The following is a 19,897-nucleotide window of genomic DNA, read 5'->3' as shown; positions in this document are numbered from 1 at the left end:
GATTCTTTTTATAACATCAGGAACAAGAAGTTTAAGTCTTCAAATATAATGTCTATATATTTTAAATATCTGGAATTCTCTTGAAAAATCTCAAGAATGAAATTTCCATTTAAACTAGCTATATAACATAAAATGCTACTGATTTAAATCAAATGAGGAACTGAGCAAGAGACCTTTTTGCTGTCTTTATAGAACAAAATTCTTTAGAAAACAGAAGCAATGCTCTAAGAATAGAAAGAACATTTTTCTCCGTGAATACCCCACCACTTCCTAACATCACTACACTTTTATATCCACTACACTTTTATCTTACATGCACTACACTTTCATCTTACATCCACGGGCAGGTTCCCTTTTTCCTCCCCAAAGAAAAGGCAGGGATGTATCTGGCAAAACTATCTCAACATCTCTGAATATATTACATCATATACAGAATGAGAAAAAAATTACTAGAAAATTTTTTTCCATAATCTTGCCAGAGAACAACAGAGGCAACCAAGAAGCAGCTAACAAATCCTCTCACTGCTCCCCAGATCCATTCCATAGAAAGGAGGGCAACTGAATAGCAGGAAGGAAACACGGGAGAGAGGTCTAATGACCAAGGGTCTGGATGGCTCATTCACCCACCCACTCAACACTTACCAAGCCTCCACTGTGGACGAGGCATCAGAAATATGGGAACCAATGACAGCTTAGACCAGCATTCGCTATTAAACATTCCCATAGCACACTGTACTCTTACTTTATAGCACTCATCATACTTCTTTTAAGCTACATCTTAAAAGACTTGTTTATGGGAGTGTAAAATTATGTACCTGCTATGGAAAACAGTTACGGTGGTTCCTCAAAAACTTAAAAATAGAATCACCATCTGATCCACAATTCCACTTCTGGAAATATACCCAAAAGAACTGAAAGCATGGCCTTGAAGAGACATGTGTACACCCTCGGTCACAGTAGCACTACTCATAATAGTCAAGAGGTCAAGCAACTCCAGCGTTTATTGACAAATGAATGGATAAGCAAAATGCGGTCTATACATATGGCAAAAAGCACAATTACTTTTGCACTAACCTAATACAATGGAACATTATTTAGCCTTTAAATGGAAGGGAGTTCTGGCACATGCTACAACCTGGATGAACCTTGAAAACATTATGCTAAATGAAATAAGCTACACACAAAATGGCAAAATAATATGTGATTCCACTTATAAGAGGTACCTAGATCAGGCAAATTCATAGAGACAGGAAGAAGATTAGAGGTTACCAGGTAGGAGTGGAGCAAGGGAAGTTATTGTTTAATGGGCACAGGATTTCTGTTTTGCAGGATGAAAAAGTTCTGGAGATTGAATGCACAACAATGTGAAGGTACTTTACTGAACTGTACACTTAAAAATGATTACGTTGACAAAGTTTGTGGTAAGTGTATTTTTACCTCAATTAAACATTTTTAAAAATTAAAAAGAGACTTCTTTATCCTTCCACATTTATTATTTAAGCACAGGACCTTGCGCACAGTAGATGCTTAATAAATATTTATTGGATGGATGAATGGATGAACAGACAGACAGATGGAGAGAAAGATGGATGGGGATGTGAACAGAAATGCAATATACATATAAGCTGATAATTACTAGATCATGGGAATATAAGGAAATGATCCCTGTGAATACGAAGAAGTGAAGGTTTCTTATTATGGTTGAATTTAACATAATAATTATCATGTAGAGTTAACTTTGTTTTACTGTTTTACCCACCAACACCACAAAAAAATTTTAGTATAAATCTGGTATTGTCTAGTTAATGATCTTTATTTTTTAATCTTATTTCTCTTCTGCTACCTATACTACAGTGAAATCTGTCTTCTGAGCTAGATGACATTAAAACAAAAAAAAATCCATTTTCTGTCACCTTTGCTCTTTCCAGCACCTCTCTTAATCCAAAAGGGTAATGTGAAAGAAAGCTTACACTTAACACTGCAGAAGACAGATAGAAGCAAGGATAAGTTGCTGGCCCACAGGTTATTAATCAGCTGGCCTCTGGGGCATAATGTTATGAAGCTGCGTCATGTAATAAACAGCAGGCAAAAAGAATAATCTCCATTTTCTGACTCTGAAGTGCAGGCATGTGCTATAAAACTAAATTGACATCTGTTAGCAGGCTTGTCACATGGGTGGTTTTTTCCTGCAGAATCTGGAATAAATTAAATCTTAAAATAAAACTGGGAACAGAGAGGCTGCTTTACATAATTCCTTCTAATAGTGTGCTGTGAACCCATCATGCTGATTTTAAAGAGAAGTTCTTATAAGAAATGTTTCATTATCATTTTAATTGCAAAACTGTTGAATGCCACTCCATGCTAGGAAAGCTGTGTTTTTTAAAAGGTCCTTATGTTTTTAACTTAAAAGGGGGAAACGAAACCTTCCTTTCCTGATATTTTCACTGGCTGGAAAATAAATCAGGTTTTACCTCTGAATGAAACTATCACCGTCTTTTCCCAAGCACCTGGAGCCTGTTTCATGGGTGTGTCTGTTATGCTCGGGCATGTATGAAAACTGGCACTGCTGAGCTCCCCAGGCAGAAATGGCCAGCATGTGTGTGACCTGGAAGGATTTGCTCAGGAACACACATTCCCTCAGAGAATTCACTAATATGATAGCAGGTTCTCATCCTCTTCCTGTCAAAAGGCATTAACTGTTTTTTAACACTCATAAAGGAATTGCAGAGCGACATGACCTTGCAAATCTGAGCTGTGCTCACTGAACATAACATTCCTCTACAGACCCATCATCTCCTTTAGGAAAGGAAGTCACACAAAGGGAAACCCAGGTAACCACATGGGCTAACAGCCCTCTGCTCCCTCAAGAAGCACTTGGTTCTCATTCCCCCAAACTTCTCGAAAATGGCAAGATTCTCAGACAAGTACGCCCACTCCTTGTACATAGCAACAAAGAAAAATGCCAGTGCCCTGGGGACTGATTTCTTCCATGTGTGAAATCTTCCTCTTTTGTGGTAATACTAGGTCCTTTGAAAAATCTCAAAGAAGCCATAATCAGTCAGCATTCACCATGAAATCACAAATCTGGTCTGATGAAAATTCCTTGCTCCTTTCTCTCACTAACACATGCTCATTTTTTTCCACAACATTCTCCAGTGGCAAGGGTTCAGATCATGCACCTTACGATAGGGGAAACTGAGGAATGGGAAACTCAGAGACTTGGTGGGGAGACAAAGGGGATGCTGCAGAAGCTGACAGTCAGGCTCCTGACCCCCTTCTTGTTTCAAGGGCTTTATGAACAAAAGAGGGTGGGGGATTTGCAAAGGGAAGGCTGAGCCACTTAAGTCCTTTCTACACACAGAGGTTCCTCAAAGGGATGATCTTCACATCACCTGGGTTAGAGGTGGGTGGGGTTGGTTAAAAATGCTGGGCTCCATCCCAGAACTACTAAGTCACAATCTCTGGGGTTGACCCTGCCTGGGTGACATTTTAACCAAGCTCCCTTTGTGGTTGAATTCTTTGCTTGTGGTGTGTTATTGACATTGTTTTGGTTTGTTGTCCAGTGTTCCCCATTCTAATACGAGAGTCTAAGCCCCACACAGTCGTACAGCTGGGAGTGGTCTCCAGATTCCAGAGCACCGTGTACATACAACCTTGCCAGTCATGGCTTCTGCCCAGGGAAAATGGAAGGTAGAACACCTCAAAGAAAATACCAACCACAGCTGTGATGGTTAATACTGAGTGTCAACTTGATTGAATTGATGCTGGGTGTGACTGTGAGGGTGTTGCTAAAGGAGATTAACATTTGAGTCAGTGGGCTGGGAAAGGCAGATCCACCCTTAATCTGAGCGGGTACAGTCAGCTGCCAGCGCAGCTAGAATGTAAGCAGGAGGAAAAATGTGAAAAGGAGAGACCGGCCTAGCCAGATGCTTCCTGACCTTGAACATCAGACTCCAAGTTCTTCAGTTTTGGAACTCAGACTGGGCTCTCCTTTCTCCTTAGCCTACAGACGGCCTATTGTGGGACCTTGTGATCATGTGAGTTAATACTTACTGAGCTTCCCTTTATTATATATGTATCTATTCCATTGCTTCTGTCCCTCTGGAGAACTCTAACACAACAACTAAAGCCAGATGTAGCTAGTTCTCTCATCAGATGGGCTTTCTACTCTATTGCAGCTCCATGTTAGTTAAACACTGAATGGTTTGAAAAATATTCAAAAGAGCCAAGACATTTAGCTACACCTTAAGTCTCACCTTTATGGATGAATTTTGGGAAAAAAAAAAAAAAAAAAAGGAAAAAAAAGTTCCTAAATGTTGAGTTCGGAAGTTCTTGACTCACTTTCCCAAGATGGCTTGTCCTTAGGGTCCACTGCAGAGTGACAGAGACCGAAAGATGTCTCTGCATTTCAAATTGCAATTCAACACCATGAATGACTCATTATTGCTAAATTGCCACTGGCTTATTTCACAGAAACACAGCACCTTCCTGATTAAATCACAATTCTGCACGATGAAATTGCCTTCAAATACACAGAAAGATAGACACCTCTCTTTGAAAAAGGAATTTAAACAAATTTAGAGAGAAATTGCCCTGGGACCTGAAAGAATCACCTGGACTTCCACCTTTACCACAGCATATCTGGTTTTCCGTAAGGTTTCCTGCCCAAGCATTCTGAAACATCAGGAGCTAAGGTCTCTGGATGCTCAGGGCTGCTGCTTGTTAACTCCAGGGGAGATTGTGCCCACAGATAAGGTATTCAAATGTTCATGCCTTGTATGTTTTATTTAGGGAAGGGCTGGAGAAAAAGGCCAACATGTATTCTGTATAGTTCCAGAACGCTTGTTAGGTACTTGGAATGGGGATCCGTACAATAAGGAGTCTCTGCCTGTGAGGCACACAGCTCATTCAGGAACACAGAACTCAGAAGCAAGGCTCCGACTCGAGGGGGAATCATTATCTAAGACTCAGGCATGCCTGGACCTTGACCTGGTGTGGCAGACCGGCAGGGAACACTTTTATAAAAGAGCTTCCGTCTTGAGAAAAAAATGTGTTGCGGTACAACAGCTAGTACAGAAATCGGATACGATAGGCTGCATGGGAATAAAAACAATGAAACTATGACAGTGTCTGTCCTTTACACCAGGGTCTCAGGCTGAGGGCAGAAGGCATCAACAGGGCACAGAGTAGCCCAGTGCTTGTGCTCTGCGGGGACTGCATTCAAGTCTCAGCACTGCCCATGACTATGAAGCCATAGTCACGGGCAATGTGTTTCTCCTCTGGTCCTGTTTCTCCAAGTGTGGTACACACATTGTTACTCAAAGTACAGTTTCCCAGCCAGCACCATCAGCATCATTTTGGGTCTTACTAGAAATACAGAACCTCAGGTCTTACCCCAGACCTCCAGAATCACTACTTGCATGTTAATTACATTCCCAAGGTGGTTCATGCATACATCAAATTTGAGAAATAATGGTGTAGGATATGATTTGGAGGCAACATTTCAAAATCTTTCATTTGTTAAGTATTTTAAAAATGTATTAACAAACAAACCTAGGACAGTTGACTCACAAGTCTATGGACATTATTTGTTCAGATAATTCTAAGAAAGCTGACTCCATTTCAAGTTGATTTAAAGAAAAATATGAAGGTGAGATGCACCCCTTTCCCCCATGCCAAACACAAAGCAAAAATAGGGAGAACTATTTGAGAGGGAGAAAGAGAGGAAAAGAAACAAAAAGGACACAGCAGGACTCAAAACCAAGACGAGCACCTCCATGAATGAACACAGGGCGGTGAGCAGAATGGCAGGCCGGAAATGGCGGGCTTCCATCTTAGAGCAGGCGGCAGTGGTGCTGGGTGTGCATCTCTTACAGGAAATAGGAACTCAAGGTGCTCGCCTGAGAGAGCGGCCAGAGCCCATTCATTGTTTAAAGCCGGGGGCAGGAGTGGAACTCCTTGGTGGCAGAAAGGAGACTGAAACACACTAACAACCACTGGCTGGAGCTATGGCATAAAACTAGCTGCTGGCCTAAGAAGATGGGAGGAGAGTGATAAACCCTAGCAAATACCAAATGAGCTGGACCTCTGATGGTTCAGTGTCTGAATAGTCCACATACCACTGGGAAGAGTAAGAGCCAAATGCCTAGAAGAACCAGGTCCTGAAGGTTACTGCAAACTCACTAGGCAGAGAAGGGCAAGCCAAAAAGAAAGAGAAAAGCAAAACCAAACCAAAAACCTTCTACTGAAAATACGCCAGCAAGCCAAAATTCCAAAATACACACTGAAGTCAAAGGATAAGAGAAACAACCAACGCAATAATTAGAATGCTACTTCATTCCAAGTTTAATTTTGTTGAAAAATCTGACAAAAGTTTAAAATAAGTATGTTTAGGATGCTCAGCTCAGTCAAGAAGAATATCAACTTTCACAAACATGCAAGCAGCGACAACACACTTTTAAATAAAAGCATGCAAAACTAGAAAAGAACAGATGGATAGGAAAAATACCAATTAGAAACCTTGGAAGTGAAAAATATAGTCTTTTTTTTTTTGGTAAAAATACCAATAAATGGTATAAACTCTAGCCTGGATATAGTTAAAAAGAAAATTAAATAATTGGAAGCTAGTAGTGAGGAATTTACCCTAACATAGGACAGCGTGAATGAAAAAGTAATGAAGAGACAAGAAGGATAGACTCAGAGGCTCCAAAATACATCTAAAAGGAACTCCAAAAGTAGATAATTTAAAAAAAAAATGGATAGGAAAACATGGAAAATATTTTAACTGAATATTCACAAGGTACAAAATCAAAAGATATAAAGAGTACAGAGTTTCTTCCTCAGTCATTTAGTTCTTCTCCTTGGAGTCTCCCAGCATCACTAGTTTCTTGCATATACTTTCAAAAACACTTATGTGAGTAGTAGAATGGTGGAAATCTACACACACTCTTCTGCAATTTGCTTTTATTGAAATATAATTTATATACAATGAAATTCATACAGTTTAAGTATATTGGTCAATTACTTTTTTTCCAGACAGGGTCTTGCTCTGTTGTCCAGGCTAGAGTGCAGTGGCTCAATTGATCCTCCTGTCTCAGCCTCCTGAGTAGCTGGGACTACAGGTGTGTGTCACCATACCTGGCTAATTTTTGTATTTTTTGTAGAGATGGGGCTTTGCCATGTTGTCCAGGCTGGTCTCGAACTCCTGGCCTCAAGAGATCCACCCTGCTCAGCCTCCCAAAGTGCTGTGATTACAGGTGTGAATCACCATGCCCAGCTAATCAACAACTTTTGAAATGTATATACCCATGTAACCACCAACATACTCAAAATATAGAATGTTCCCATCACCCCAAAAAGTTCCCTTGTGACTTTTTCAGTAAATCTCCAACTCTGCTCCCTCACCACCTGCCCTAGGCAACCACTGATCTGTTTTCTATCATCATAGAAGACTTTTGTCTATTCTAGAACTTTATATAGAGAATCACATAACAGGTGGTTTTTTGAATCTGGCTTCCTTCATTCAGCATAAAATCTGTGAGACTCATTTGTGTTGTATGTGTCACAAAGCTTGTTCTTTTTTATTGCTCAGTGGTATTTCATTCTATATGGATGTGTGGTAGGTATATGGTACATTTAAGAGATACATTCATACCGTAACTTCTCTACCCATTCACATGTTACAGACATTTGAGTTGTTTCCAGTTGAGGTTATCATGAATATAGCTCCTACACACTTTCAGTTACAATCCTTTGTGCAGACATATGTTTTCAGTTATCTTGGGTAAATATCTAGGAATGGGTTTACTGGATCAATTGGTAAATATATTAAGAAATTAAGAAACTGCCAACCTCTTTTCCTAAGAGGTTGCATTCCCACTACAAATGTTTGAGATTTCCAGTTACTCTATATCCTCATCATCACTTAGTAACATCAATCTTTTAAATTTTAGCCATTTTGGTAGTTATGAAGTGGTATCTCACTGTGGCTTTAATTTTCATTACCCTAATAACTAATCATATTGAACATCTTTTCATGGGTGTTTTTGCCATCTGTATATCTTGTTTGGTGGGGTGCCAGTTTAAACTTTAGTTTGTTAATTGAATTGTTTGTCTCCTTATTTTTGGTTGTAAGAGTTCTTTATGTATTCCGGATACAAGTCCTTTTCTGATATATTTGTGATGAATATTTTCTCCCAGTTTTTATGTTCTTCACAATGTCTTTTGATGAGCAGGAAGTGTTGATCTTGATAAAGTCCAATTTGTCTTTTTAAAATTTTTTTATGGTTTATGCTAAGAAATATACTGTCTAAAAAATTTTTGCCTATGTCAAGGTTGTAAAGATGTTCTCCCATGTTTTCTTCTAGAAGTGTTATAATTTTAGCTTTTATGTTTAGGTCTATGTTCCACTTCAAAATAATTTTCATGATGATGTGAGATTCAGGTCAGGTTTTACTTTTTTCCCTTACAGATAACCAGTTGTTCCAGCACCATTTGTTGAAAAGACTATAATTTTCCCCATTTAATTATGTTGATGCCTTCATAAAAATCAGTTAATTATATATGTGTTTCTCTTTTTCTCCTTCACTGCAGATTTTTTTAAAACTTTTATTTCCCTTTGAGGAGTACATGTGCAGGTTTGTTATATAGATAAACCTGTGCCATGAGGGTTTGTTGTGCAGATTATTTCATCACCCGGGTATTAAGCCTAGAACTCATTAGTTATTTTTCTCATCTTCTCCTTCCTCACACCCTCCACCCTCTGATAGGCCCCACTGTCTGTTGTTCCCCTCTATGTGACCGTGTGTTCTCAGCATTTAGCTCCCACTTAAAAGTGACAACATGCAGTATTTGGTTTTCTGTTCCTGTGTTAGTTTGCTAAGGATAATGTATATATGTGTTTCCATCTCCAAATTCTCTTGGTGTCCCATTGATCTATATGTCTATCTTTACGTCAGTACCAGACTATCTTGATTACTATTCCTTACATTGTCTTGAAATCAAGTAGTGTAAGCTCTCTAACTTTGTTCTTTGTTTTCAAAACTGTTTAGCAATTGCTTTGCATTGTAAATTCCCTTTCTTAAAAATGTATCTCAGAAATTGTTCCACATCAATAGATTAAAATTTGCTTTGTCTTTTTTTTAGTGGCTTCATACGTTGTCCATGAAAAGATATACAATTCTCCATTTAACTACTTCCACAGTGGTGGCTATGCAGATTGTTTTCTACCCTTTGCTATTACAAACAATGCTGCAAAAAACAATAACTTTATTCATATATCGGTTCACACATATGGGATATGACTGGGGGGCAAACTCACAGAAGTAGAATTGCTGGATTTGCATTTGCAGTGTGATAGATATTGCCAAACTGCCCTGCAGAAACGCTGTAGCAATTTATATTCCTGCGACTTTTTATCTTTGATAATCTGATGAAAACATTATATCCAACTATAGTTTTATTTGTCTTTCTCTTCATATGTCCAAGTTTTAATATTTTTCCATATAAGCCATCTGTATCTCCTTTTCTGTGAACTGTTTTTCATCAACTATTTCTTCATCCAATTTTCTATCAACTTGTGGGTCTTTCTATACTGGTGAAGCCCTTCTATACTGGTGAAATTAACTCTCTGCTTATAAAATGAATTGTCAGTATTTTCTCAGTTTGTTATTTGTCTTTTAATTTTGTTTTTGGTAGTTTTACCATGTGGAAATTTTGTACGTAATCAAATTAATTATTCTTTTCTTTTGTGACTTCCTAACTCCAGGACTTTTTTTTAAGTCTCCATAGTTTTCTTTCTAATATTTTTATGGTCTTTAAAAAAACTTTATTGGTTTAAATTTTTTGGCAAAAGCCATCAAATAAAGCTTAAAAAACATTTTTTAAATAAGTACCCATAATTTTACTGAAACATCCACCTTTTCTCTATGATTTGAGATAGTACCTTTATCATATATCAGCTCTGGAGGTATGTGGATTTATTTCTGGATTTTTAAAATCTTCCATTAATCTGTTTATCTGTTCATGCAATAGTACCATTTTTATTATTATAGTTGTATAAGAAGCTTTATTATCTCATAGGGTTAGTTAACCTCCTTTATTACTCCTTTATCAGAATTTGATTGGTTATTTCTGCTTGTTAATTCAATATGAACTCTAGAATTGGCTTCTTTAGTTCTGAAAAAAAAATCCTATTGGCAATTTTATTGGGAACATGTTAAATCAGTAGATTAACATAGGAAAGAGTTAATCATTATGATGTTGAGTATTTACATCAAAGCAGGTACTATGCCTTCGAATTCGTTCAAGTTTTCCTTTAAGTCCTTGAGTGGCTAAGTTTTCTTCTTGTAGACCTTGCACATGTCTCATTAAGTTTATTTTTAGCTTTACTTTTGTTGCTTTTGTAAATAAACTTTACTTCCTTTTTGTATTCTAACTAGTTTTTATTCACAAAAATGTAGTTAAAAAGTTTTTGTATACTGTACTCAGACAACTCATTAAATGTTCTTATTGTTTGATAATTTTTCATTAGATTATCTTGAGTTTTCCAGTATACCATCATATTATCTTCAAATAATATGTCCTTCAATAATAACAATATCTGCAAATAATAAAATATTTACCTTTCTTAATTTATCCTCCTAATTTTTTTTCTTTTCTTATTGTATTAGCTATTATCTTAAGAACTGTATTAAATAAAAATGGTGATTACACACTGTATGATTCCATTTATAAACATTCTTAAAAATGACAAAATTATAGAAATAGAAAACAGATTAGTGGTTACCAGGGGTTAGGGAAGGAGGTAAGGGGAAGAAGGTAGGTGTGGCTATGAAAGGGAAACATGATCCTTGTAGTGCTAGAAATGTTCGTTATCTGGAATCTCTGTATCATTTCTTACAGGTGCACGTGAATCTATCTCAAAATGTGAATTTTTTTTTAAAGAGCTCTAATCTTTTTTTTAATGGTAATGATAAAAATCCTTATTTTTCCCTGAATTTAATAAGGATATTTCCACTGTTTCCACATTAATTATGATGTCAGCTCTTGGACTGAGATATACCAAAGTAAGAAGCAATTAATCCAAATATATCAGCAAAAACAATACATACAAATGGATTAAACTCACATATACAGATGTATTTATTATGGAAATACTCATCCACTGCTTTCTATTGAGTTTTTTATTTTTTATGTTGCAGAGATAAGTGTATGGCGAGAGACAGTGAGACAGAGAAAGCAAATGTGGCAAAATAATAAAAAATGGTGAATCCCAGTGGAAAATATGTGAGGGTTCATTCTATTCTAGCAACATTGGCATTTGAAATTTTTTAAAAATAAAAATATATAAAACTCCAGATAATAGTAATGTGGGCACCCAGGTTCAATGGGTAGTTAACTTTTGATGATCCTTATCATGTTTAGAAGGAATATAGAAATACTAAATAATTTTATATGTTTTAAAATTTTATAGTTAATTATATACTTTTTAAATCTAAAGGTAACCATGAATAGAAATAAAAGCTTTAGCAAGAAGTTGGGGGGAGGGGGAAGTGCAGAAAACCAAAGGCCAAATTTAAAAGAGTAGAAGTTAGTCCCAATATGCCAGTAATCCCAATAAACATAAATATAAAAGCATTAAACACAACTATTTAAAGACATTCTCAGGTTGGGTTTAAAAACACAATCCAGACATATATTGAATACATTGCTCTTATAAGCCATACATAAACTAAAACTATACGAAAATAATGAAAATAAAAGAATCTAGAATGTTATTTCACATAAATACTTATCAAAGGAGAGCAAGTATGGCAGAACTAACATCAGATAAAACAGAATTTAAGGCAAAAAATATTTCTAGAAATGAAAACTGACACACTATATACATATGGTCAAATTTCTTTCCTGAAAGAGTATATTGTTTTCCGTTTCCAGCGGCAAAGTGTATTATTCCCAACAAGCATTACAATACAGGGCAGTATCAATATCTTGTTTATATTTACCAATTTGATAAGTAAAAAGAAAAACCAAAAGCGAGTCTTTAATTGCTTTTTCTTTTCTTTTCTTTCTTTTTTTTTTTTTTTGAGAGAGGGGTCTGGCTCTGTCACCCAGGCTGGAGTACAGTAGAGCAATCATGGCTCACTGTAGCCTCCACCTCCTGGACTCAACCAATCCTCCCACGTCAGCCTCCTGAGTAGCTGGGACTACAGGCACATGCCACCATGCCCAGCTAACTTTTAAAATCTTATGCCCAGCTAATTTTTTAAATCTTTTGTAGAGATAGAATCTTGCTATGTTACCCCAGTTGTGTAATTTCAAAGCCCATATTCTCTCAAATGTAATCATAGTGACCACACAACAAAACTGATGTTCTGGAATCAATGGTGAGCTCCCAGCCAAGGGAGGCAGAAACTGGTAGTCCTGTGAGGGTTCAGGTGGACACTGAGCCACGGCCTGGGTGGCGACAAGGGCAGATGAAGGAAGACACAGTTCCCTGAGCTGACAGGCAGGGAGGCCAGCTATCCCAGGGCGTCTGACCAGAGGGCCCCAGCCCCAAGGCCTACATCTGTTCTGCGTGGCATGTATCAGAATTAATTCTCAGCAGTTTATTTAATTTCTATACAGCACATTATTTAATTTCTATACAGCACAGTATTTACTTTCTATACAATTACCCACAAAGCTGTTCAGCGCCTGGAGGCACCAAACAATAGTTCTCTACAACCACCTCTGAAGGACCAATTGCCTTTCAGTTTCACACAAAGCTCTCACTAAAAACTCTTGACTGGAACTAGGTGGTTAGCAATTTCCAGATAAATCTCTGATGTATTTACCCTGGAAAGAAAGAAAGAGAGGAAAAAAAAAAAAAAAAAGGTTCTCTATAAAATTTACTAAAATTGTTAATAAAAACCCTTTGAGTTTACTGAAAACAACTGAGTGACTAATTCACACCAGGCATTCTGCTGGAGACTTTCACACTGTGTTCTCAGACCTACTTCTCAGAAAAACCCCACAGTTTTGGACGTATCTTTGTCCTCATTTAACTGACAATCAAACTGAGTGCCAGAGAGGTTAAATGACTCGCCCAACGTCAAAAGCCAGTAAGAGGACCATGCTTCAAACCAAGATTAATGAGCTTACACAGGGAAACCCTCAGGCAGCTCTGTTATTCAGAGTTAGCAGCATGGTTAAGACCAAAACTAATAGTTATAATTCCTCATGACCTAGCTCGGCTCATTGAGGATATTCTGAATGTAACAAAGACTTTAGAAAAAAACCAAACCATACATTATGATTAAAATGAGCAGAAATTTCAGATTCAATATTTCTAGTCACATTCTGAAAAAACTGTATGATTAGTTAACAATAACCACTTCTGCAAAGAGTAGACAGTTAATCATTTCACATAATGCTGGATCCAAGTGATATTATTCCCTGACAGACTGGGCTTCTGGTCCACATGCTTTTGCTGATGCAGCTGCTCTAGCCTGATGCTTTAGAACAGGCTTTTGATTTATAGTTTGAAGTTAAAATTACCAAAGAGTTTTAAAAGCAGTACAAAAGCCGTATGCATCTTTCTGTCACTATCTCAGAATACTGCTTCCATTTTTGCCCATATTTTTACTTGAGTGGCTGGAATTTAGGTGTAGATATACAGAATAGGAAAACTAACAGCAGAATAGGGAAATTATTACAAAACTATATGAAATATTTTAAAGTTCTGAAATAAAACAGCTAAAAACGCTTTGGTATCGACACTCACTTTCAGAATAAATGAGTGAAGGTGTGAAGGCAGAAACGCTGACATTTGTTAGTGTGTTTTTTTCTATTTGCTTCCCCTGCCACAGCCACATCCTATCTACCATTATCTGTACATGCAGAAAAATGAAAACAGACCGAGCTTGCTACACCACACAGACAAGGTTTCCATTTATCTGGCCCCGTATAGCTCCTAGAAGCATTTTCCTAAGGAAAGCAATCACTTGCTGATGGGTTTAGTTTTGTTGTTTTTGTTTTAAAGCAGTGACCCAAAAAGAAAATCTCTATGGAAGCATATCAGTATCTTTTAAATTCTTCAACAAGGAATTAAAAAAAAAAAAAAAAGCAGGAAATGCATTCCTGGTAATTCTGTGCCAGATCACTTTCATTGTAAATATTTTTTTAAAAAATAAGTAGCCTTAGAATCATAAACATTGCTCCTTTTTAGGCATCATTGTAAATATTTCTGCTATCTCAGGAGCAGCATTGCAAAAGGCCTCATGTTTTATCCTTAGCAGAAAGGTTGGTCCACCGCAGCTCCCATGGAGCTAAACAAACACAATTCAGGTACGTACCTTGTTATCTAAAAACACATTTCCCATAGGAAATGTGGTTAGATCAATTATATCCACAGATCACTTTTTCAAAGTCTTATTTTATCCTCATCTTTACCAAATCTTTTGCTAAAATATTGGAAAAAAAATAAGCAAAACGGCATTGAGTTTCTCTTTTTCTCCTACTCGGTCTTTTCTTTGAAGAGTGGTGCTGGAGAGCGCTAAGATGTAAAGAGCATAAAGGAGGAACAGCAAGACTCCTAACTGAACACAAAAAAATAAGTAGTTAGCTCTTTGAATAATCTAAAGTTGACATATTAGAGAATTAGGCCTGTAATTTTCAGCTGTAAAAAACAGATCTACAAAGGTAACAAGCAGCAAAAAAGAAAAAAACAAAACCCTAAACAAGGTTCTGAAAAATGCTCCTGCTTCTTCCCACACATATGAAAAACATTAAGAGCATGTAAAAAGGAGTTCTCTTCTGAGGTTTCACCCAAAAATCCTACCTGTGTCTCACTAAGGCTCCTGACTATTAAATGCCACCAGTTACCCTTGGTGGCAAAGTAAAATACAAATCAGTAGTTAATTGTGTGTTAAAAGAACAGCAAATTCTTTGAAGTTGTTCTTGAAGCAGCATGGGCTATCTAATTAAAGGATGTTTAAAGAACAAAAGAGGAGGAGGAGGAAGAAGAAGATGGGGAGGAGGGAGAAGGAAGAGGAAGACGAAGAAAGGAGGCAGAGAAAAGGGAGGAAGATGGGGAAGAGGAGGAGGAGGAACAACAATGCAGGGAAAAACCTCTTTTCTTTTTTTTTTTTTTTTTTTTTTTGAGACGGAGTCTCGAACCGTTGCCCAGGCTGGAGTGCAGTGGCGTGACCTCGGCTTACTGAAAGCTCCGCTTCCTGGGTTCACACCATTCTCCTGCCTCAGCCTCCTGAGTAGCTGGGACTGCAGGTGCCCGCCACCACGTCCAGCTAATTTTTTGTATTTTTTAGTAGAGACAGGGTTTCACCATGTTAGCCAGGATAGTCTCGATCACCTGACCTTGTGATCTGCCTGCTTCGGCCTCCCAAAGTGCTGGGATTACAGGCGTGAGCCACTGCGCCTGGCCTGGAAAAACCTCTTACTGAAGATCAAGAAGCCAACTCAAGTTTAAAATTGAGTCTCATGCACACTGTTTCTCAAATAGAAACACCCATTCTGACCTGTTCTAAACTACATGGCATCTCCGGCTGGGAATACAGACCAAAATAGCCAAACCCAAGAAAGACTGAAGATCAAACACAAGCCAACTGCACTCAGGAGAAATTCTCTAGTATCTGCCTACAGAATACAATTAGCTCGGGTATACTACACTAAAAATTGCTTTCAAAGAACACAGTTCAAAAACTGAGTTTCCTTTTTGCTGTCTATTCATAATAAAATGTTTGCAGAGATTTGACATCCTTTGATATACTTATATAATTTGTAACATACATAATGTCCATTCAACTTTATAAAGTAAATTTTAATCAAAGCTATATATATTTTCTGTGTAGAGCCTAGCGATTCAAAATAGTGAGAAACACGTCACAACAGTGAGAAACATGATACACAAGCAATATCTTAGTAAGCATAACCCCGATTTCTTTTTTCTTTTTTTCTTTTTTTGTATTTGAGGTCAACATAAGTAGTTTGCTCTCTCTGAAAAGTGTAAGTCAGTTGCCAAATGAAAATGGTATTCTTCAGCCTATGCCAGAAGTAAGTTCCTTAGTCTTCTTGCCTAGTCTTGGACAAGACCATTAACATTACTCAACAGCAACTAAAATCTTCACATCAATTTAAATATGTCTATCCTTGCCAACACTTTATGTCTAGAGTTGACTCTATAAATAATGTTGGGTGATTAGTAAGATTAAAATTGGACCTTCAACAATCCAATGTCAATGTTGCTATTCTTGGTTTGCATTTTAAAAAGCTGATGGGTTTGTTCACTTTATTCAAGTAAAAAATCAAATGAAAACCTCACCTTGTGATGCCCAAATTCATTCAAAATGCTTCCCAGTTTTCTGGTGTTGCTATGTGGTTTTTGGGCAGCAACAGCTGGATGGGGATCCCGCCAGTCAATGGACAAGCGGTGATACCAAAGGTGCTGACTCTCCAGAATGTGAGCTGACTTGACACTAGGATCAAAACGATGCACTTCACATCCATTGTTAGCCATGCTGACCTCAAAATGGGTATCATCACTTCCCAGCCTGTAAAGAAAGAGGACGGAAATCAACAACGAAAAATGCGATGAAGCAAAGTGCTGGACTGACAAGATAACACTTCCAAGGCCAAGGTTCTTAGTTATATCAAGCCTTCTCTTGTTTTAACCCATGGCTAATATACACATTCAATAAACTTTCTTTCACAAAAAAGTATTATTGCTTAAAGCTTCTGGATGAAAGATAAATTATCTGCTAAACGAAGACCAGAGAATCACATACTCAAACATGTAGACGCAACATCAAATTGGCTTTTTTAAGTGATGTAAATCACAGTAGCAATGAAACAAAGAAGACTATCCAATAGTCTTAGATTTTCTCAGAATATGTCCAAAAATATAAGCCCCAGGATTAGTTCTCTTGAGGAGAGGTGTGTTCTACTAATGAGGTAATTTGTCTCCATTCTAATGGCCGCAGTGCTGCATATGCAATTTGACTTAAAGACAACAGCTGTTTTCTTAGAAATGTAATATATTTTTAAATAGTGCAGATAAGAAAAAAGGCAAATGTATGTGAATCTGCTGCATCCAGAACGCAAGAAGCAGAAGGTTCCCTCACCTAAATTCACACCAAAAGGGGAAGAAATTATGAATTAATTGTACTTAAGTACTCAATAGGTAGCACATCATATGGAAAATTATAAACTTACGAATATTGAATTGACTCAGAAATATTCCTTATTTAATGGTGCAAGGATTGTCACTTTGATCAAAGCACCAGTTTTTTGTTTGTTTGTTTTTTCTTTTTGTTTTTTGAGACGGAGTCTCGCTCTGTTGCCCAGGCTGGAGTGCAGTGGTGCAATCTCGGCTCACTGCAACCTCTGCCTCCCAGGTTCAAGCGATTCTCCTGCCTCAGCCTCCTTAGTAGCTGGGATTATAGGCGCATGGCACCATGCCCGGCTAATTTCTGTATTTTTAGTAGAGACGGGGTTTCACCACATTGGTCAGGCTGGTCTTGAACTCCTGACCTAGTGATCTGCCCACCTCAATCTCCCAAAGTGCTGGGATTACAGGCGTGAGCCACCGCGACCGACCTAAAGCACCAGTTTTAATGTAAAACATGAAATTAACTGAGAATGATTTTTTTAAATGGTGATTATGGTTTCTCTGCCCCAAATACTGTACTTATATGTGATTTAGGATACCAAAATCCCACAGAGTAGCTACACTACTTGGCCGAACCTAAACGCAGTGCAGAAACACTTCAATCTAGTAGATTCTACTACAGCTGACCATTGAACGACACAGGTTTGAACTGCGTGGGTCCACTTGTAAGTGGATTTTTTTCAATAAATACAGTCAGCCCTCCATAGCTATGGGTTCCATGTCCACAAATTCAACCAACATGGATCAGAAATACAGCATTGATGGGACGCAGAAGCCTACTGATATGAAGGGCCAATGTTTTGTATCTGTGAGTTCTACAGCCAGACTTGGTATTTCGTGGATTTTGGTATCTGTTGGTGGGGAGAGGGTGGCCTAGAACCAACTGCCAACCCCATACGGAGGGATGACTGATGATTGCATAATCTGGAAATACACCAGTTCAGCGGATAATAACTATTTACCTTATTTTAATTAACTAAATTAAGGCTTTGGCTCAGAGATCATCCACCTAGACAATTTTTTTTTTTTTTTTGAGATGGTGTCTGGCTCTGTCGCCCAAGCTGGATACGCAGTGGCATGATCTCAGCTCACTGCAACCTCTGCTGCTGGGATTCAAGCAATTCTCCTGCTTCAGCCTCCCGAGTAGCTGGGATTACAGGTGTGCCCCACCATGCCTGGCTAACTTTTGTATTTTTAGTAGAGACGGGGTTTCACCATGTTGCCCAGGCTGGGCTCGAACTCCTGACCTCAGATGATCCACCCTCCTTGGCCTCCCAAAGTGCTGGGATTACAGGCATGAGCCATGGCACCCCACCTAGACATTCTTAATACAGGTAGCCCTCTGTATCCACAGATCTGATTCACAAATTCAACCAACTGCAGATTGAAAATATTCAAAAAAACAAAAACAAAAATAATACAACATTAAAAATAGTAGAAATAAAAAGCAATACAGTATAACCACTATTACATGGCATTTACATTGTATTAGGTATTATAAGGAATCTAGAAATGATTTAAATGATGCAGGAGGATGTGCATAGGTTATATACAAATACTACACCATTTTATATCCAGGACTTGAGCATCCTAAATTTTGATCTTTGCAGTGGTCCTGCAACCAGTCTCCATGGGTGTGGAGGGGTGCTGACAGTCTCATTTGCCTCTTTCTCACCCTTCACCCAACTACACTGCTCTTTTTCCCACTGCATCCCATGGTAAGTCAGCCCTCTGATGTCCCTCAGCCATAGCTTTTTCAACCCTTTTTGCCTAAAGAAATTTCAGCACTCCTCTCACAAGCACTTCCATTTCTTCCACATAACAGATCTTGTTCCCTATTTTCTACCTCCTATTGAATCCACACAGCTCAGACCACTCAAGTCTCTGCCCCAGTTTTCCCCCAGTTTTCCATGATCAAATCTGATGCGGCAGATTGACTTGTTGACTCTGCTCCTTCAACCCTGCACCATCCACACTACTCCATGCTCATCATGAGAAAGAGTCTTTCCCTGTCCCTTGACTTTTTGGCTTGGCCATGTGCCTTGCTTTATGGAAGGAAGTGGGAGTGTGCCAGTCCAGATCCTAAGCCTTGAGTGCTTCTGTTCTCTCTCTTACACTGTCATCATGATAAAAACGTACCCTGGAGAGTCTGCACTCCAGCCAGTCCGCCGGCCCTCTGTAAAATACAGAACCTCCCTTAGCCATCTCAGCTGAATACTATAAACACCTCTACGCAAATAAACTAGAAAATCTAGAAGAAATGGATAAATTCCTGGACACATACACCCTCCCAAGACTAAACCAGGAAGAAGATGAATCCCTGAATATACTAATAACAGGCTCTGAAATTGAGGCAATAATTAATATCCTACCAACCAAAAGAAGTCCAGGACCAGACGGATTCACAGTCGAATTCCACCAGAGGTACAAGGAGGAACGGGTACCATTCCTTCTGAAATTATTCCAATCGATAGAAAAAGAGGGAACCCTCCCTAACTCATTTTATGAGGCCAGCATCATCCTGATACCAAAGCCCAGCAGAGACACAACAAAAAAAGATAATTTTAGACCAATATCCCTGATGAACATTGATGCAAAAATCCTCAATAAAATACTGGCAAACAGAATCCAGCAGCACATCAAAAAGCTTATCCAATAACTGGCCTTCATCCCTGGGATGCAAGACTGGTTCAACATACACAAATCAGTAAACGTAATCCATCATATAAA

The 19,897-nt window shown here is 38.2% G+C and overlaps 1 protein-coding gene across 1 annotated transcript in view; it reads right to left on the bottom strand.

Moving 5' to 3' along the window:
• The window catches only part of METTL24 (methyltransferase like 24), a 115,231-nt gene that overhangs the window by 36,207 nt on the left and 59,127 nt on the right, over nucleotides 1–19,897 (bottom strand). Inside the window, exon 6 of the mRNA XM_011970653.1 lies at nucleotides 16,322–16,550. Within this exon, the coding sequence (XP_011826043.1) occupies nucleotides 16,322–16,550 (229 nt within the window). The remainder of the gene's footprint in view (nucleotides 1–16,321; nucleotides 16,551–19,897) is intronic.

The sequence above is a fragment of the Mandrillus leucophaeus genome, unplaced genomic scaffold (assembly GCF_000951045.1).
Source record: "Mandrillus leucophaeus isolate KB7577 unplaced genomic scaffold, Mleu.le_1.0 Scaffold96, whole genome shotgun sequence".
Taxonomy (NCBI): domain Eukaryota; kingdom Metazoa; phylum Chordata; class Mammalia; order Primates; family Cercopithecidae; genus Mandrillus; species Mandrillus leucophaeus.
Note: the sequence above shows the minus strand (reverse complement) of the source record. Positions and strands in the feature narration are given on the sequence as shown.